Source organism: Lepidochelys kempii, chromosome 10 (assembly GCF_965140265.1).
Source record: "Lepidochelys kempii isolate rLepKem1 chromosome 10, rLepKem1.hap2, whole genome shotgun sequence".
Lineage (NCBI taxonomy): Eukaryota > Metazoa > Chordata > Testudines > Cheloniidae > Lepidochelys > Lepidochelys kempii.
In genome coordinates, this window is record NC_133265.1 from 59,376,716 (window position 1) to 59,397,862 (window position 21,147).

The 21,147-nt window shown below is 40.7% G+C and overlaps 1 protein-coding gene across 6 annotated transcripts in view; it reads right to left on the reverse strand.

The window, feature by feature from the left end:
* The window catches only part of TCF12 (transcription factor 12), a 281,050-nt gene that overhangs the window by 166,962 nt on the left and 92,941 nt on the right, over nt 1-21,147 (reverse strand). For 4 of the 6 annotated variants that reach the window (XM_073303770.1, XM_073303769.1, XM_073303771.1 and 1 more), the window contains one exon: nt 18,955-19,028. In XM_073303770.1, the coding sequence (XP_073159871.1) occupies nt 18,955-19,028 (74 nt within the window). Of the gene's footprint in view, nt 1-12,917; nt 12,987-13,294; nt 13,355-15,865; nt 15,920-18,954; nt 19,029-21,147 lie in introns of all 6 variants that reach the window. The other 2 variants (XM_073303765.1, XM_073303768.1) reach the window with 2 other exon arrangements.

Consider the following 21,147-nt stretch of genomic DNA (forward strand, 5'->3'; position numbering starts at 1 on the left):
CAGATTTGCATATGTCCTGTTATCATATTCAGCCTTCCTATCTGGAGTGCCATGCAATGAGTGCTGCACTGCAGGCTGGCTAAAATGCATGGTGATAGGGGTTGAGTGCAGTGGTTAAGAGTCGTAGTTTGCAGGGCTGGGTGGTGAAGCTACAGGTGTTGGAGGCAGCTGGTGGTGATAAGAAACCAGATGTTGGGGAAAGTGGGTTGGCGGTGACATGGGGGCACAAGGGCAAGAGTTTTGGGACAAGGGCTGCAGGGGGGGTGGGCATGGATCTGCTCCGTCGGCAGTGCTATGAGCACCTGCACGGCGTCCGCTTGGCGCCCCATAATGCTTAGGAGCCACTCTGTGGTTTGTTGCCAGCGATCCGCATTCTCCTGGCAGAGCCTCCTTTCAGTCTCCCGCCACTCCTGTACTTTTTGATTTTCAGTAAGGGACTACTGCATGACTTCATGCAGAAGGTCCTCCTTGCTTCTTCGCGGCCGCTTCTTGATTCTTTACAGCCTTTCGGCGGTTGATAACAAGGATGGCTGGGATCTCAAGGTTGCATCTGTAAAGGCAAAATGCAACATTTAACAGAGGCAGCATTGTTCACGCTACACAGAGCGACGATTCGGCCGAAATTAAAGACAAGCACAGTGCATACAATAGCAGAAAGTGTCCGTCCCAAAGCGAGTGCACATAACCCACAAAAGCCCCAAAATGGTGAGTAACCACAGGGGCAAGGGGGACTGATTGTTTCAGGGCCATACCGTCCTCTGGGGTTCTATGCCTTGGGGAGAGCCAACAGCTGCAGAGGGCCCCTATACTGAACACTGTCCTCACATTTTCCACACGATGAGTTTATCCTGGAAGATCTCTCACTGCTGTGGGTGACCTGGGAAGCAAGGGAGGGTCTTTTACTACAATGCGGCTTCCATCCTGGCCCTTATGTGGCTTGCCTGTGTGCAGCAATGGTCCCCCCACCACTCAGGGCACAGCGGCGTTGACATGTTAGCCTTACTGGGACAAGGAGCACAGTAGTTCTGCCAAGGAACCTGCACAAGCGGATTGCCCAGCTTCTGCATGAGACCTTCGATGAGATCACTTAGGCCGATTACCACAATGTGAGAGAGCACATCAACACCCTATTCTGCATCTAGGCATGCACGCAGCCCAAACTCTTCTTTCTGCAACCCTCTTTGCCTGAAGAGCCCACACCAAACAACTACCTTCCCAAAATAAAAGCTACTTACCGGGCACCTCCTCTGCTGTTTGTTCTTCCCTAAGCACCGTCTGCTGTGACCGGCCACCCTCCTTCTGGCTTGAGAACAGCTCCTAGCTGCATGCATCTGAGGATGCCGGGCCGTCCTCTGGCTCTGGGCCCCACTCCTCCTCAGCACCCTCACTCCCACTTTCCTCCTCCTGCCTTGTTGCACTCTGGGCTGCCACAGCCTCTGAAGTGTCCATAATGCTCTTCGGAGTGGAGGTGGGGTTGCCCCCAAGTATCGCATCCAACTCTTTGTAGAAATGGCAGGCCGTGGGTGCAGCATCGGAGCGACTGTTTGCCTCCTGTGCTTTGCAGTAGGCATTCTGCAGCTGCTTCACTTTAACCCTGCACTGCACTGCATCCCAGTCATGGCCCCTTTCTATCATGGTCCTTGATATCTGCCCGAAGGTATTGTAATTCCTATGGCTGGAGAGCAGCTGGGACTGGACAGCTTCAACCCCAAACACTGATGAGGCCCAGCACCTCGCCATTGCTCCATACTGGGGATTGCCTGGCGCGTGAAGCCATGGTCACCTGGAAAGATTCGCTGAGAGCACTACACACCTTGCTGAGCAAACAGGAAGGGGAATTTCAAAATTCCCAGAGAATTTAAAGGGTGGGTCTGACAGTTGGTCACCTGAGGGCAGGCCAGTAGAGTTCAAAGTGATGACCAGAGTGGCTAGAACAGGCATTGTGGGACACTTCATGGAGACTGATCAGAGCGCACTAACAGACCAGGGCATCCACACTGGCACCACAGCGCTCCAGCCGGGGTGCAGCAGGCTTTATGCTTCTCGTGGAGGTGGATTACCAGGGGCACTCCAGTCATGGAGTCTGGGCGCTCTACGTGCCTTGCCAGTGTGGACACCTCAGGAGTTACGGCGCCCAGGGCTGATTTAATCCGCTCTAACTTGCAAGTGTAGCCAAGGCCTAAGAAGACAGAAGGTGGCAGAGACTCAGCAATTCACAAAGTAAAACTGCTGTTCTAGTAAGAATGTTACTCTCTGTGATTTGATGAATATCTCTCTACTACAATGACAACTCAAACTGCTCAGATGATCTCTGAAGTCCCTATGGCATGGCTGTGGTCCCAAAAATATCACTGTCTGGGGGCACTAACCATTGGTAATCATACCAATTTTACTTAAATTCAGCTTAATATCAGTGCTTCACTTTAACAAAAAGAAAAGGAGTACTTGTGGCACCTTAGAGACTAACCAATTTATTTGAGCATGAGCTTTCGCGAGCTACAGCTCACTTCATCAGATGCATACCGTGGAAACTGCAGCAGACTTTATATACACACAGAGAATATGAAACAATACCTCCTCCCACCCCACTGTCCTGCTGGTAATAGCTTATCTAAAGTGATCATCAAGTTGGGCCATTTCCAGCACAAATCCAGGTTTTCTCACCCTCCACCCCCCACACAAATTCAGATGTTCTGGTTTAACTTGGATTTAAACTTTGAGAGTGGTCAGTTTGGATGAGCTATTACCAGCAGGAGAGTGAGTTTGTATGTGTATGGGGGTGGGGGAGTGAGAAAACCTGGATTTGTGCTGGAAATGGCCCACCTTGATTATCATGCACATTGTAGGGAGAGTGGTCACTTTGGATGAGCTATTACCAGCAGGATAGTGAGTTTGTGTGTGTGGTTTTTGGGAGGAGGGTGAGGGGGTGAGAGAACCTGGATTTGTGCAGGAAATGGCCCAACTTGATTATCATGCAGATTGTGTAGAGAGTTGTCACTTTGGATGGGCTATCACCAGCAGGAGAGTGAATTTGTGAGGGGGGCGTGGAGGGTGAGAAAACCTGGATTTGTGCTGGAAATGGCCCAACTTGATGATCACTTTAGATAAGCTATTACCAGCAGGACAGTGGGGTGGGAGGAGGTATTGTTTCATATTCTCTGTGTGTATATAAAGTCTGCTGTAGTTTCCATGGTATGCATCCGATGAAGTGAGCTGTAGCTCACGAAAGCTCATGCTCAAATAAATTGGTTAGTCTCTAAGGTGCCACAAGTACTCCTTTTCTTTTTGCGAATACAGACTAACACGGCTGTTACTCTGAAACCTGTCACTTTAACAGTAACTTTTACAGGCATCTTGGGCATTTTCCTGTGCCTTGATCCAAGCAGAAACTTTATTCCAGAACTCTTAACTATTTTGAACTGCAAACCAAAAATGAACTCATTTTCAGATGCTATGTGTCTAATTTGTTTATTTCTTCTATGACTTCATTTTCTTTGGAAATTCCACCTTCTCATATCACTTTCCTGACTCCATGGGTCGTCTTAAGCCACATGCAACAAATGTTTATAAACCATGGTAACCTTCCTGAGTCTATCTGGCATGAAATACTGTCAGAAAAAAAATGAAGTAAAGCAGTTTAAGGCATACTCCCAAGGTTGGAAGGTTTCACATTTTATTTGCTTTTAATAAGTTTCATCCTTCTACTGCCAAGTTCTGTCTGATTCTCTGAATGAGGTTCATAAGTAAAGCAAACCAATGGCTGCAACCTGATTTCATCCACCTGTTACGTCTCATCTTAAATTAAGATTGTAAACTGCTTGAATTGTTTCTTAATATACATGCTTGTATGATTCCTAGCAAAATGAGTCCCCAACCTTGTTGGGGCCTCGAGTTACTGCGGTCAATAATAAAAATAAATTAGTAGTAATAAAATCAATGCTAGTACATTATAGATCCTAAAAATACCACAGTGGCTACCATGTGGAAAATAAACCTGTGCAATCATCTACTACAAATTGCACTTCCTTGCTATGTCTGTCTATTATGTTCTTCTATTTTACCATCTGCTTACACAAAATCCGATCTTAAATGACTTAGAGTAAGATTTTCAAAAATGTCCAACCGCTTATACCCATGTAGCTTAGCAGCACAGTTATACAGGTATAACTGCATCTACACTAGAGTTTTTACTGATATATCTTCATTGGTAAATATTGAAGAGTCATGCCCTAACCAACATGTTTATGTTGGTAAAACTGTACACCAGATCTTAAAAGCCTAAGTCCCATTGAGAGTCACTTTTGTGCCTAAGTCACTTTTGAAAATGGGACTTGTGCTTTTGAAAATCTTACCCTTGACATTTTGGGTGAAATCTGGGAATTAAGCTATAAACTTCAACAGGGTCAGGATTTCACCTTTAAAATTTAGACAAACTTAATTCTGTCCACATGCTGGCACTCTGAATTAAGTAATTCTTACCAAGTTACACAAACTTGACTAACAACAGAGCAATCCAAGTCTGTTAAAAAAGTGTGTGCGGGGGGAGGAAGGAAGAGAACAAAACAAAACAGTGGTTCAAGTGTTCCCTCTCCATGCCCCCACCAGCCTTTACTCCCACCTGCTCTCCACTTAAAAAGCAAGCTACTAAAGCCTTGTATTGTCCCAAATTATGCTCTTTCAGAACAGAATATTAGGCAGAAAATTACATTCTTTGTCCTAATCTCACTGAAGGCAGCAAATTTCTTTTTGAAGAGCAAAGTCACAAGTTTCACTTCATTGTCTCTGTCTTCTCCATTCTCTTAAGTAGATAACTACAAAGTAGTCTGCACAAAAGTACATACATACACTGGTCCCTCCCTCATTCACTATCACTGCTCAGCTATAATTTGTTATTGTAGGGTCAAATCAATTATAGTGCAGCTTTTTTTTCCCCTCAAATACCCTAAACTAGAGCAAACAGCTGAGGTCCAGTTTTGTGCCCCCCATCCCCCTTCCTATATAGGGCCTTGGAGACAAACCAAAATCCAACCCAGCTATGCTTCATAACTGAGCTTCAAGGATTCAAGCTGGGTGTTTGCTTTTTAGCTACTTGTTTAATATAGTGTTAGCATTTAAATGATCACAGCTAAGCTCTGATGTTAACATTCCATTAAAATGAATGTCTGAGTTCACACTTCTGCTACTGTTTCAATCAGTGTATCTGTAGACTGAAAAAACAGTGCATTCACACAAATAGCAAAGACTATCTTTTCCAGCTGTGAAGAACATGGGAGATATCTGTACAATTTACATAAATATTGTGTGTATCTCTTTTTGATTACTATGGTATGACTGGCTCTATGAAACACTAAGGCCTGGCCTACAACTAAAACTTAGGTTGACCTTGCTACATCACTCAAAGCTGTGAAAAATTTCAGGCCCTATGCGACATAGTTAGGACAACTTAACCACTAGTATAGGCGCAGCTAAGTCAACGAAAGAATCCATTCTTCCATTGGCCTACCAAATTCCTTTCTAGGGGGTGAATTTACTACATCAACAGAAAATCCCCTTCTGTCACTGTAGTAAGAGTCTATGTCAGAGCGCTGTAGCTGTAGCAGTGGTAGTGTAGACATACCCTGAAGAGCTAATTGCAGTCCACCTGGAACTCTCCCCACCTACCCAGGAACCAGGAAATGACTAATTCAATTACTGGTGCACAAATGGACTACACAGTAAATCCACCACTGGAACTCTAGAGACATGCATAAACTGGACTGACCAGGTTCAGATGTCCCAGAATGAAGGGGACCGTGAAATGGATGAAAGACAGCCTATGAACTCATGGGAGGGACATGACATGGTTAGACTGAGAGGCAGGGCCTGCATGAGTGCAATCTGCCTCATCCAGACCCAGTGCTCGGGGCAGTCCTGGGACAAGGGCAGCCTACTTAAACTTGCAAGGAAAGGCCAATATTTAGATAAGATAGTGTATGGACAGGCATTTTCTTGTTTTAACCCCTTTAATTCACCCCCTAGAAAGGAATTTGGTAGGCCAATGGGAAGAATGAATTCTTCTGTTGACTTAGCTGTGTCTACACTGGAAGTTAAGTTGACCTAACTACGTGACGTAGGGCCTGAAATTTTTCACAGGTTTGAGCGATGTAGCAAAGTTTTAGTTGTAGGCCTGGACTTAGTGTTTATGTTCCAAAAGGATAAATAAAATATACTATGTTCTGAACAAGCTGCTCTCAGTCACTGTACTTGCATGCTGGTCACAGGCTCCCAAAGGGAAGTCTACAGCAAGGACTAAGATCCAGTTAGACATACTGAGGACAGATGGTAAATAAGAGCACTGGTGACCTAGTCTTTGAGCGGAGGTGAATTGCAGTATTTCACACAAAGTAGTATAGTGTGGGCCAGTCACTTAGAAGGAGTGCCCACAGAGAGACAGTGGGGATCTAAGGTGCAGCTCACCCTGGAACTGTAACACAGGTATTATAGATACCACCTTAAAAATATGAAACTTCCATTAAAGTTCTATAACATACAGAAAGATACATGTAAAGAACCTTTGTGTCAGGATGGATTTGATTTAAATCAAATTGATTGATTTAAATCACTAGTCAGGAAAACTCAATTTAATCATGGATTTCTACATAAAAGTACATTCTTGTTGGTTGTTATAACCTTAATACATATTCTTCACAACTCAGAGATAGATGAGACCCAAACTGGATCTCTTTTACAGCCTGCTGCCATTATAGGTTTTCCCTTCTAGTGCAAGAATAGTTTGGTAGATCTCAAATCAGAAAGACCTCAAGACTTCTGGAATATGCTGCTCAAACAATTTCACTTTTGTTTCTACTGCCTGTCCCTCCCTTCTCACATTTATCTCTAGACTTCTTCTCCTTGTCCAGATCTATTCCGCCCCCAACAATCTACTATTCATTGAACTTTCTGAAACTTTGCACTTTTAGAGAGAGATAAGGGACTGACTCTGTGTGTACAAATTTGCAGAGGGACAATAGGATTGAGGTCTGTTATTTCTCACCTCTCTATATTATTTATTTTAAAACATTTTTGCTGTTAACAAGCATGTTATCTCTGGAGACACAAATCCACAGTTTGAGAACTGCAAAACTAAGCATCTCTAATAGTATCTTCTAGACTTAGCTCTGAGTCCCATTGGGTAGTGTGACAGGGTCAGGCCAGATGGCTATAGGAGAGTAATAGAAGGCAGATATATTAGCCCCAGGCTAAGTAGGTCCCTTTTCCCTGGGTAAGGTAACAGGGAAAGTTCCAGAACAATCATGAACCTTCTGGAGACAATTAAGACAGACTGATTAGAACACCTGCAGCCAATCAAGAAGCTGCTAGAATCAATTAAGGCAGGCTAAACAGGGCACCTGGGTTTTAAAAAGGCGCTCACTTCAGTTTGTGGTGTGCGTGTCAGGAGCTGGGAGCAAGTGGCACTAGGAGCTGAGAGTGAGAATGCGGACTGTTGGAGGACTGAGGTGTACAAGCATTAGACACCAGGAGGAAGGTCCTATGGTGAGGATAAAGAAGGTGTTGGGAGGAGGCCATGGGGAAGTAGCCCAGGGAGTTGTATCTGTCGCACAGCTGTTCCAGGAGGCACTCTAGACAGCTGCATTCCACAGGGCCCTGGGCTGGAACCCGGAGTAGAGGGCGGGCCCAGGTTCCCCCGAAATCCTCTCAACCTCTGGTCAGACACAGGAGGAGTTGACCTGGACTGAGAATTCAGAAACAGCCAAGCTGAGGGCTGCCATGAAGCTCCAAGGCGAGCAAATCCACCAATAAGTGCAAGACCCACCAAGGTAGAGCAGGAACTTTGTCACAGTAGATAGAAAGATTAACCTAAATAATCTATACAGAAGCCCCGGAACACCATAAAATTGGGCCCCTAATCCATGAACCATTGGAACTCATTTACAAGACTTTTCTTAAACATTACATGAATATATTGTCTCATACTATATAATTAGAATTTATAATCCCTATTCCATGATGAGATATCTTTGAGCTATAATGTATCTTAATTAAAACTATCTTTAGATAGGATTTTTCCTCAAAAAGCATTTTATAAAAAAAAATCTGATTTAAATTAAAAAAAATCTGATTTTTTTTATTAAATCATTATTTTTATCAACCCTGCTTTGTGTATATTTTCATTCTAACAATGCTATTGTAATGGATCTAAATTTTCATTCACAATCAACAAACATTAAAGACCAGTTCAAGCTACAAAGCATAATTCCCATCCTCAAGCAGTTTCCTCCATGACTGACACGAATGCTGTTTATTATTAAAAACAAGAGAAAGAGATGCTTCTGCTGAAAGTATGTCACCTTCCCCTTTGCCCTGAAGATCAACCGCACTACATTGATGATATGCCTCAGCTCCAATTGCCCAAGGTGGAAAAAAACCCAGTGATCTCATACTGCACCAAAGCACCAATAGTAACACCTCAGGTTATGAATTTTAAGGGAATGTGAAACATTCTAAGAGTCTCACAGTAATGGTTAGTAAATATTTAATATGGGTAACAGAACACTCACTTTCTCAAGTGAAAAAAAAACCAAACTGGAAATGGATGGACATGGGGATGACATGTTAACTGTTATAATCAGTGTCCTTTTGAAAACAATGCTGACATGTTTCAACAAGATCACAAAAATCAGATTTAAGATAGTCACGACAGTGAAAGAGAGGAGCAAGACATATTGGCCCAGCATAGCTCACACCTTACAAATCCACAGTTGACACAACTAACTCTAGTAAATATTAGAGAATGGTTACCACCATTACAAATGGCTGCAGATTAAGAATCTAGAGAGTCAGGTTTAAAAACAATGATTCAAATTGTGCATGACACTTACAGTCTAAAAGCTACAGACAGTATTTAAAGTAATTCCACCAGAAGACAGCAAGATTAATGGTTTAAAAATTCAGTATAGAATTAGTCACACATGGTTTTCAGCCTGGAGATTGTGAACACTACCATTTTTTATGGCTAGTTAGAAGTGGGGAAGACAGGAAACTTTTTTCCTGATGTCACATAGGATTTTAGTGCACGTAAGGTTGAGAATGACTGTACTACTTCATAAATAAGGAAACATTGTATAAACGTCTCCCTTATAACCAAAGTCAACTGAAAACCCCTACTTTTCACCCGATTTTTGTTCACCTTGCCAACACCCAGCCTTTTCAATCCAGCATCACTACTGTCTGGCTCTATTATTTGGTATTCTCTCTTTTCTTGGTATAATACCACTTGCTCCACAAACCTGCTAGGCAGTCTGAAACCATGATAGGTAACTGAACTATACCCACATAGCACAGGACAAACTTGGCCTGTGGTCCACTTTCTCCACATGATTTACATTTGCCTACTACTGCTACAACTCTAAGCAACAAGGCTCGACTGAGTTCAACTCAGCCATCAAGAGCTGCTTAGAGTGATAGGAGGAAAATATCCTCGTCTCTCCCTATCAGAGGCATGCAACCTCTGCAGCTGCCAGCATACTGAGGACTCAGACACAGGAATTCAAACCCATATCTCTTGTTTTGCTGGACCCTTGAGCTGTCCAATTCTTAGTTTCTTTCAGCTTAATAAATCAGATACACAACAGTAGTTACTTAATGGCTAGGACAAGAGACAAGGAGCTATGTATTGCCAAGCTCTAATCCTCATAGCGATGGGCAAGTCACCACCTTTCCATTGCTCTGTCCCCCAAAATAAGAAACTGAGCATTTACCCTCCTTCACATTGGTATGAGTATTAATTAGCCAACATTGTACAGCATACTGTTTGAAAGTTAAATATTATCACCACCCTAGATTTCAGGGGATGATGGGTGAAGCCAAGAAAGTTTCTATATACACCCTCCAGAAGTAAAAGAACACTAACTTAAAATGTTTGGTTGCTGTTACTAGATACTATGTTGAAACAGATAAGCGGCTTCTCAGGGAGGAAACATGGGACTGGGAACCTATGCAGCCTCCATGTTTAAGAGCTTTGGAGAATGATTTCAGACATTTATTCATTGAAGTAGTACTCAATTTTGGAATGGTCACAGATTCCCCTGGTTTCTAAGTCAAGAATTACACTGAAGTTGTATGGATTTAATTAGTGAACTACGGAATCTAATTATCCCAAATACACAATTGTACCTTAAAATCTCCTAAAATGAGCATCACCCTCCTATATTAAACAAGATAATGTTTGTTTATTTGGCTTTTTACCAAGTATCATGCACAAAGAACTATGTTTTATTGTTGGAAACTAATTTGCAAACAGATTTCAATGCTTCTCTCAACACTCTAGGAAATTGTATCCATATGCAACCCTCAAACTGAACTGAAAAACTGACTACTATAGCCTTTAAACAAAGCTTGGAAAACTAGGAGACAAAATTAGAATATTAATAAATATGTCTGAGATATTTTAAAAAAGGAGTGCCCTGCCATATTTAGATACCTACATATGGTATTTGGAGCCTAAATTTTGGAACCCATTTTTTAGAAAATGTTGGTCATATATCAATTTACTCACATAAACACATGTTATGTTACATTTGGAAAAGCCTCCCGACCCTTGAGTGCAGGAAGTTTTGTTTGTTTTTAAAATAGAATTTCATACCAGATCATCTTCTCAGGTACAGAATAATAAACTAGAGGAAGATATAAACAGCAAGAAACAAAGGACAAAAAGGACACAAACACAATAGACTTGATAACACTTACTGGATTTCTGTGTCCCTCTTGTCTTGCTTTGCTATTTAACAGCTTCCTCTCTCGTTTTGTACCTGAGGTTAAGAGGTATAAAACACTATTTCAAAACTTGCTGTCTTTTCTTGATACTGTTTTTGATTTCTTACCAAATTAAAATGTACTACTGGTATAAAAAGTGAAGTTGGATAGACACAAACTATACCCCATTTGGGCTCTAAAATATATTTTCAGCTATTTTAGACTTACAGATAGTTAGGCCGTACAATCTGTTGATGCTAGAGTATTGTCTAAATCTAATGTTCAGGCCAACTCTGGTTTCAGGTACTTTTACATCACTGCGTATTTAGAAGAGACAGCTACGGTGAATGTATATATGTATATGGAGACAATTTTTCCTAGTTGCAAAGGAAGGCAAAATGAATATACCAAATATTGGGCCCCATCTTGTATTATATCAAAACATGCAGTTCCAATATTTATTTTATTATATACGCCAGAACTGCACACAAGCACTCACAACTTAGATGCCAGGAAGAAAATACTATAGTTAAATTATGGCCTAGGATTTTGGCTGTTAAATCCTAAGGAGGCCTACCATGGGGAGAAATGGCTGATTTTAGCATTTTTAAATATTCTTCCTTTGGAGAGAGACGGCTGAACAGATGGACAACTAAGTCACTCCTTTCATTAAAAAGGCATTGTTAGAACAAAACCAAAATAAAACAAAAAAAAAGCCTCAACGATACAGGTGTTTAATTCACAAAAATAAAAGCCACCATTATCCAAAGTGCAGTAAAGACTATAGTATAAGTAGAATAACCTTTAAGTAAAAGACAATGTTTATCCGAGACAAAGAGATGACACCAATTTGTTTCCATGTTATGAGTTTTCTTCTACAACGGACAATTCACAAAGGAAGTGGAAACACTGGAGGTTGAGAGGCATATTGTTACTGGAAGAAAAATGCCTGAGAGCTATGGGCCAAAATCTCACAGGATACAGTTGACATTTCTCTCAGTTAAGTACTGCAGAATTAGTGTCTAAGGGTCTTTAGCAAGACTTTCAAAGAGCATCTTTACATCTTTCTATAACAGATGTCCATGAGGCTGCTACAGTACTAATGCAAAGGGTCATGAATCCAAGTGGACCAAAAAAACCATCCTTAGCTGTATGTTGCTCTTTAAGGGAGGACCCTATGTATGCTAATCAGCATTCGGGCACCTATCCAAAGTCAAAACATCGCTATGCTTGTCCCTTTACATATGACCTAGGATTCACAGGAAAGCACGTAATCACAACAGGAAGAAAGGTTGACACAACACAGTAAATATGACTTCAGTCTAATCAGCTGAAAGACAGGGCAGATTTCAGGGTTTTGCAAAGTTCCACTGGACCCACTAATTCCCATTTCTGATCCATTCCTGTAAAAGAGAAAGTCTTCATGGCCAAACCAATAATTTTTGATGATTTTTCTGTAAGTATTTACAATGAAAAACCCAGTTTATCATCTTCTTCAGATAGGGAACAATCTAAACTGGTGGCCACAGTTCACTGTGTCAGATTTATGGATGTCAAGGTACAGGATTTCATATAAACATTCACAGGTCCAACACATTATCATTTTAAGCACTTGTTTGAATAAGAAATTTACATTTATGACAGCACTGGCAATCATGCACACAATGTATTTTGTACACAAAAGTTGCCTATCTTGATTTGTACCTCTTTCTGCATCCAGATCTGAGGTTATCACAGTAATACTGTACAGAAAGCGATACAGAAAAGTGCTCCCTAATTTGCTTTGCTAGGATGGTAGTCAACATTCCCAGAAAGCCTCACAAATGTAAGCTAAATGATGGGACGTGAAATATGTGTAATGAAGTGACTGTCAAACATATTTTCAAGCTTATTTGTTAAGTGTTACAGCTAAACATGTAGGCTGGGATTTTCTAAGGAGCCTAAGGGAGGTAAGTCTCTGACTCCCATTGACCATTTCATTTAATTTTCAATGGGAGTTGGGTTCCTAAATTCTCTAGGCACTTTTGAAAATCCCAGCCATATTCTGTCACTGATTTAGAGTCAAACAGTTAAGTCAATGTAGTCTGTCTTTTAAAGGAGAACTCCCACATTAGGCTACAAGCAGATAAATCACACACTCAAATTAGAAACAAATTAAGCAGTACCTCTTGAGGTTTCAACTTTTCTATAGCTGTGGAGATGTCTGAGCTTTTTCCATGGAGACTGCCATTTTCCTGTAAACAGGCAAGTAGTAAGAACAATTAGGACAAGACTGAACATTCTGTATTGAAATCAACGGGAAGAATACTGGACACTGAAGTCTTATGTTAGGTAAGTTTCAATATATTAAAATAGAGACTTGTGAGTTTAGTTCTGTTTTCTTTTAAATTTGCATTATTTCTTTAGCTTATCACCGGACAAGATCTAGGAACCTCTGAGAAAAGCAAATAACCTGTATCTTTATGCCTGCTCCCTAAAAAACAGTTTTATCTTCATTCCCATGACCTAGATCAGCGCACTCAGACCAGATTTTCCCGCATACCCTCAGTGCGAGTTGTCCTCTGATCTTGTTAGGGTATGGAGAGAAAGTCATGTGCAATTCCTGGACATCAACCATTAGCAAAACAGAGACTCAGAAGCTGAAACAAAACCTTAAATACAAACAAAAGCAAAATAACAACAACCACCACAACCACCCACCACCAACCATATACACAATATATAGACACAAATTTATAAATAAATATATATTGTCAGTTTTCTTTAAACTTGCTATATTAAGCCCCTGCTTTCCCATTGATTTCAATGCAGAATGGAGTTTCTCCCTGTCCTATTTTTTGCAGAAACACATGGCCACCATGGAATAAGTTCTACATTTATATTTATTAGCCATTATAGCACTGTTAAATAGACAGTTTCTAAAAGTTATCTATTTTTTGAGAAAACAACACTGAGTTTTCCTTTAATATAAATTAAGACTTTCTATACAAAGTAGATAGATATATTTAGCAGACATGACCAGCCACACCTCATTTAACATTTCACACAAAGATATACAGAAAACTTTTCCCCCTTAAATATTTTCTTATATGCAATGAAATAATGAACATAATGGACCAAACTACATTCACTACATCTTTTGAACTTTCTGAAGAACTAATTTGGCTACCTAATTAGCAGCATAAACCAAGGCAGTCATCTGATGTGCACAACTTTTGCTCTGCTTCTGTGGGGCAAATCTTCCTTAATATTCTGCAACTGCAGAATACCCTGCCTGCCACACAACTAATGAGATTCTGCTGCACATGGTTCTGGATGCTGAAAGTCTGCAAAGGGAGAATTCCTGAGGCTCCTTCTCAGGCCACCGCATGGTGCTGTTGGGAGAATATGAAATTACTGATCCACTGGCCATTAAACTTGAATGGCTGCAGCACTAACATTGCAGAGCAGCCAAGGAGCCATAGCTACCCAGAGTGCCCCCCAAGAACTTTTAGGGACAGCCCTAGAGCCAGCCTGTATGTTAGATAATGGATTAGTTCTATGTTTATTAAATTAAATTCCAAAAATGATGCAAAAAATGTAGTATAGAAAGATCTGTTCAGAAGTGCAATTTGTTATGGGAACATTTAATCACAGTTTCAGGCCATTTTATGCTTTCTTCTCTTAGATCTGGATCCTGCTGTCCTTATTCTGGCAAAGCTCCCAACTAAAGTTAACGGAACTTTGCCTCAAAGGCTGCAGATCCTTAAAAACTGCAAGAAATAAAACAATTTTAAAGGGAAGAAAATACACAAAAGATTATATCCTCTGAGGCTCACTATAATTTCTTATGCTGCTTCATTTCCAGTTGAATATAGTTCTAAAATAAAAAGTTTCTCTTTTCTACACAATGTTTTCTAGTCTTAATTTTTGTATAGGCTTGGCAGAATTTGAGTTTCATTTTTGTACAATTTTGACAGATACCAATTTTTAAAAAACTTTTTTTTTAGATATTTATCTACTTAAATTTTCACAGTAGTGTGAAATTATGGGGCTTAGGAGTCATACAATTACTTAATGACAGTAGATGTCGAGATTCAAAAAGTTAAACTTCATAAACGATTAAATCACAAATGGTCAACATCACATGTCAAACTATACAAAGTAAAAATCTTTAGCTCAACCAATCATACCAGTTTCTACTAGTTCATTTGTAACAAGCCTAATTCAGAAGTTTAAACCACTGGATTTTGACTTTAATAAGTCCTCAAAGCAGAATTTTCTTACTTTGCTGATCTATAAATTTTGATCATTATCAATGGAAACAGTTTTCATTAATTTATAGGTATACAGTGAAATCAACGTTTATCAACATTTGCAGTTAAAAATCCAATCCTTCTAAGCCTAATTAAACCACACAAGCCTGTCCTACGAGACTGAATATGTAAGCATTTATGTTCACAAATTATGCTAAAATAAATTCCTGTGCACGTCAGAGTTCTCTACAACTGAAAGCTTGTTTTGATCGAAGCATTGGAGTGAATATAATTTACACCATATTGACCTTAAAGTATGAGCACACTTAGAAACAACTGGTACATGCAATTCTAGTTTATTCACCCAAAATTTGTATGTGCATGCATGCGCATAAGCACACGCACAACCCAGATTTTTCTTTTTTCAAGATGTTCATGGTGCTACTTAACAAATCCACAATGACATATCATAAATTATTGTCCTATGCCAATATGAAGTATTTACAGTATGAGAGGCACAACAGAATAAGGATTTAAGGCCAAATTCTGCCATCTTTACCCAGGCTCCATATTATCTCTGAATAGGCAAAATGATTTCAGTGAGAACCCTCCCACTTTAAAGCACTATTCTACGTGAGTAAGAGTGCAGAATTTGACATAAGTTATTGGAGGGGGCGGGGGGCATTATCCTACTATTCTAAATCAAAGGTTACTGTTGGTTGGCAATTTGTTTACCAGTATTTAGCCTCTGACTCCCCCCCCCCATTTTTCTTAATATTTTCCATATGCTCAAGCCAGGCTTACATTCATGCTTCTTTCACAGCCTTACGAGCAATAAAAGAATTAATCTCTTGTCCTCCCTCTCGCTTCAGGCATACCATGACATCATCAACGTCTCTCCTTTCCAATTTTGGTGTGTAACTCATGTGCGCCTGCAGTTTTGCCAGGGTATAATGGTTTTAATTTTTTAATTATCTGCTTCATCTCTAACCTCTAAAAACAAATTTCCAACTTCATATTATTGGAATAACAAGAATCCATATAAATATGACCCTACAAATGCACACACAGGCAATCAATGTAGGATACAGAACCTAAGAAGCATAAGCTCAAATCCCAGTGGGGTAATTCAGCTTTTCACTGATTAATATCCATATACAAGTTTCTCATCCTAATTATCAATGTGGTCAAGATATTTAAAACAAAAATATCAACACAGGACTACGCATGTAATGCCATTTCAAATGTAGAAACAATTGCAAGGTCTACTAAACAAAGGGCTGGACTTCATGCCTTAAGTTACAAACTATTTAAATATTACTATACAAACACTTCCAACATGTTGTACAATTTCCACGTTGCAGAAATGAGGTGGAAATTTTAACATGTTAAGTATTGTGTAAAACTACCTCAGACTTTGCCCTGGTCTACACTACAGAACTAAGTTGCCGCAAGGCAGTTTACATCAACCTAATTCTGTAAGCATCTACACTAAAATGTTGCTCCTGCCGATGTAACTCGTCTTTTACCTCGACTTAACTCCACCTCCACAAGAGGCGTAGCGCATAGATCAGCACAGTTGTAGACACTGCGCTACTTATATTGACTGTTGCTGGCTTTCCGAAGCCATCCCACAATGCCCCACACTGACAGTTCAATCAATGCAAGCGCTCCTACTAAGGATGAGCAGCACAAACATCAGGAGCACAGTGTGGATGTGCAGAAGCAATTTAGTTACTGCGGTGGCTGTACATCGACATAACTTTTGTAGTGTAGATATATCCTTTGTGAAGGCAAGTCAGTTGTTTTTCCTCGCTGTAAAGTCTAAATCTCAGAGCAGCTTTTTCCTGCCTGAAATTTGCAAAAGGAATGCTACAATTCTCTCCATTTTATTTGTAAAGTATTATTTCTTTACTTGAGACATTCCTGGTCTCCTACTCTAAGCACATGATTGGAAGCTAGAAATCAGGAGTTCTAATCCTGCCTCCAGCACCAATTCCATCTGTAACTCTGGCCCATACCTTAAGATCACCCAGAAACTTCAGTTGGTGCAAAATGCAGCTGTTCACTTGCAAAGCAGTTTCTCTCATACAGAGCATGTTACATCTGTGCTCTGGGAACTGCACATAGTTCCATTCCAGGTAAAATCTGGGATGCGGTTTTTAAACTTTACATGCTAAAACGTGTTGGGTCTTGGTTATCTCAGAGCCTCTCCCTCTCCCTTCGTGATCCCACATCAACAGAGATCAGCTAAGGCAGGGGTTCTCAAACTGGGGGTCGGGATACCTCAGGAGGTCACGAAGTTATTACATGGGGGGTCGCAAGCTGTCAACCTCCACCCCAAATCCTGCTTTGCCTCCATCATTTATAATGGTATTAAATATATAAAAAAGTATTTTTAATTTATGGGGGGGAGTCACACTCAGAGGCTTGCTGTGTGAAAGAGGTCACCAGTAAAAAAGTTTGAGAGCCACTGAGCTAAGGCACAGGAGCTAACAGACCTCTGTTTTAAATGTAAAAGGGCTAAGGAAGAGTGTCTGCACAGTTGAGGACTCCACTCTGAAATCTGTTTCCACCAATTAGTTCACCAGGAACTGAATTTGTTGACTTCCCAGAGGGATGGGGGTGGGGGCATAAAGAGGAGAATGAGCAGGTGAGAGGGGTTGTGGGCAAATTGCTTTTGGGAGAAGGGGGGACATTTTAGTTTTTGTACATTGTTTTAATTTATTATTCAGTTTTCTCAATCAAACTTACCGAAGAGTATTAAAGAAAAGAAGTTAAAATAGCTCAATAAAGCTACTTAATTTCTACTCCCATTTCCCCACTGTAAAATGAGACGAATATAGTCCTACCACACAAAAATGTAGTAAGGTTTAGTATTAAAGGGCATGTCTACACTACAAACTTAAGTCGACCTATGTTAGATCAACTTACAGCCACCACAGTAGTTACTGCTGGTTCATATCCACACTGCGCTCCTTCCGTCAGTGATGCATGTCCTCACCTGGAGCACTTCCGCTGACTTAAGAGCGGCAGCGTGGAGGGCTGTGAGCCCAGGCTTTCAGCTCCATGCAGCTCCCCCTCAGAGCCCAGTTGCCCCCTCTCCCGGTCTCTCGGCTCCCCGCCCGGAGCACGATAGCCATGCTCAAGGCGGGGAGCCCCGCACCTGGAGCCTCGGCACAGCCAGGCTTATAGCGGCGAGCCGGGAGCCCAGGCAGCATCGGTACTCCTGGAGGGGAGCTGGGCAGACACAGCCCAACTGGAGGGGGGAGCCCGGCAGTAGCCTGACTGGGAACGGGGATCCCAGGCAGCAACCCAGCTGGGAGCAGAGAGCCAGGATCCCAGGGGAATCCTGGCTCCGAGCAAGGAGCCAGCAGCCCAGGGAGCAGATGGGCTGTAGCTGGAAACCCCCATCCACCCCAGGGTGACAGCCCAATCTGTGAGCAGCTTTCTTGTCAATTTCATGGCGCCATCATGGAGCCATGAAATTGACAAGAATGACAGTCAACCTCCAACATAAGTAACCTGCAGTGTCTACTCTACATGGACACTACATAGCCCTAACTACACCAACATAAGCCCCATTCCTCTCTTGGAGGTGGAATTATTATTTCAGTGTAATAGAGCACTTACATCGGCAGGAGCAAGGCTGTAGCACGTACACTGACATAGTTAGGTCGACATAAGTCGCCTTACATCATCTTACCTCTTTAGCGTACACCAGGCCTATAAAACACTTTGAAAATGAAAAGCATTATTTATTTCTGTACTGTAGAGAGCACTATATACAAGTACCAACTAATACTATTAGTGTAAAGTCACCAAAACATATCACCACAAGACACTAATATAAATGTTTGAAGGGATATATCCCTCCCAAGTACTTCCACATCAGACATTCTTGCTCAATAATGCCACCTTTTGTTGACTATTCCCAAACCTCCTTAGAGTCAACTGGAAACCTTACCCTTGAAGGCTCATATGAGGGACTTGGCTGACCACCTGTTCCCCAAGATGAAGCTCCTGTTCGTTCATCCATACCTAACAACAAAAAGAAAAATCCATGTGTATCATAAAATGCTAAGATGGAAAGGTAGTGTAATATTCTCTTGTGCAATAGCCTGTATCATTCTTCTACATGTAGCCTAAAATAGTATTTCTAGAAACATAACCTTATTAAACTAGCAAACAACAAACAATTGCCTTGCTGTCAGATTAATAAGGTAGGCTGCAAAAGAAAACCCAGATTCAAACTACTGTAGCTAGTGAAAAGTGAATGTAAAGTACTAGATGGCCATTTGTGGGGCTTAGTACAAGTAATCCACGTTTAACACAGAAAGGCAGCACAGTCTGGTGTACCAAGCATGACAACAGGACAAGAGGCTCTTGGATTCTGACCGTGGCTGCGCCACTTAATTACTATGTGGCTTTCAACAAGTGACAATACATTGGCCTCAGTTTTTCCCAATTTGTAAAATAGGGATAATACCTACCACACAAAAGTGTTGGGAGGTTAGTTAACTAAAGATTTCCTGAGTGATCTGATTTAGCAAAGTGTTAAGTATTATTTACAGCTCTGCTCTCTTGTTACCTAAATAGCAGTAACTGACAATGCTTTATGGAGAGAATGCTTAGCAGAGGTATTCATATCCCTCAGCAGTGACATTTATGTTCAATTAAGGAGCGCCAATGTCCAGCTCCAATGGGTATAATTAAACTGAGCTAAGATCAACTTGTCAAAGGGTCCTTAAAGCTCCAACTAGGATATGGAGGATCTTCGTGAGGGAAAAAATGGCTAAATGGACAGATTCACTTAAACATACAAACAACATTCTTAATTGTTTGATTACACAAAAAGAAAAGGAGTACTTGTGGCACCTTAGAGACTATTTCTTTGAGCATAAGCTTTCGTGAGCTACAGCTCACTTCGTGTATCCGATGAAGTGAGCTGTAGCTCATGAAAGCTTATGCTCAAATAAATTGGTTAGTCTCAAAGGTGCCACAAGTCCTCCTTTTCTTTTTGCAGATACAGACTAACACGGCTGCTACTCTGAAACCTGTTTGATTACTGTATGATTTTTAAGGTCACCTGCTCTTTGTCCTCATACTTTTTGTATTGCAGAGATGGCAAAATTTCTACCTTAACTCAGATTCTTTCACTATAAGCAAAACTATTATTTTAACATAGAAACTTTTTTTTAAAAAAACCTGCTAATTTTAAGTGTTAAATATAGGAAAAAACAAACATGCCATCTCTTCCAGTTCTGTAACAGCTCCTTTGGAGTCAGTTCCCTTTATGCAAATCCAGGTTACCACATTCAATTAACAAAAAATAAGAAAGGGGAGGAGATGGGGAGATTTAATGTACTATAATTTTAGCTGGGAAGTAAAATATTTAACCAATATTACTTTGTGAACAAGTGTATTCATATTAGAATTACTCCTCATGCACACTTAACCATTGAAATGTTTTTTAAAACCCCATTCTTAACAGCTAATAATAAAACAAACTGCAAGATTACAAACACATTCCCAACATATGATTCCCCCTGCCAGAGAAAGACAAATGGATTTTAGGAAAATTTGTTTCTTCCATTTGAAATATGAACTGCTTCAAGCAATCTGATTATGTGAAAATGATACATTTCACTATTGGAGCACTAGTATGTGCCTCTAAAGCCAGCTCATAAACTGCTGCAGGAATTATTATTCCAACAGTTAATTCTGTGCACTTACCTGTACAGACGGAATTTCACAGAAGACCAACAATTTCTATTCTATATTGCATGTCTCTCTCCATCTAAGCTTCAAAAATAGCAGTGCTCTCTCTTTCCTCCTTCCTTCCAATCAGACCTCTCAGGTAAGATTTGATGGACAGCACATAGTTTTGAATTACAGCACTGCAAAACCTCATTACATAAAGCATCATGTGCATGGTTACTTCACACATACTACTACCCAGTGCATTGAGCTCCATCATGATGAACCATTACAAACATTACAACTAGAGAACATCCATCCATATATGTTACAGTCCACATAAAACTGGCCTAACTGCAAAATAAAAGCATGAGACACTAGGGAAGGAGGAAAAGAATACATAAGTTGAACTGTAGAGAACTAGGGGTAATACCGTGCTCTAATCACTGTTTCCTCAAAG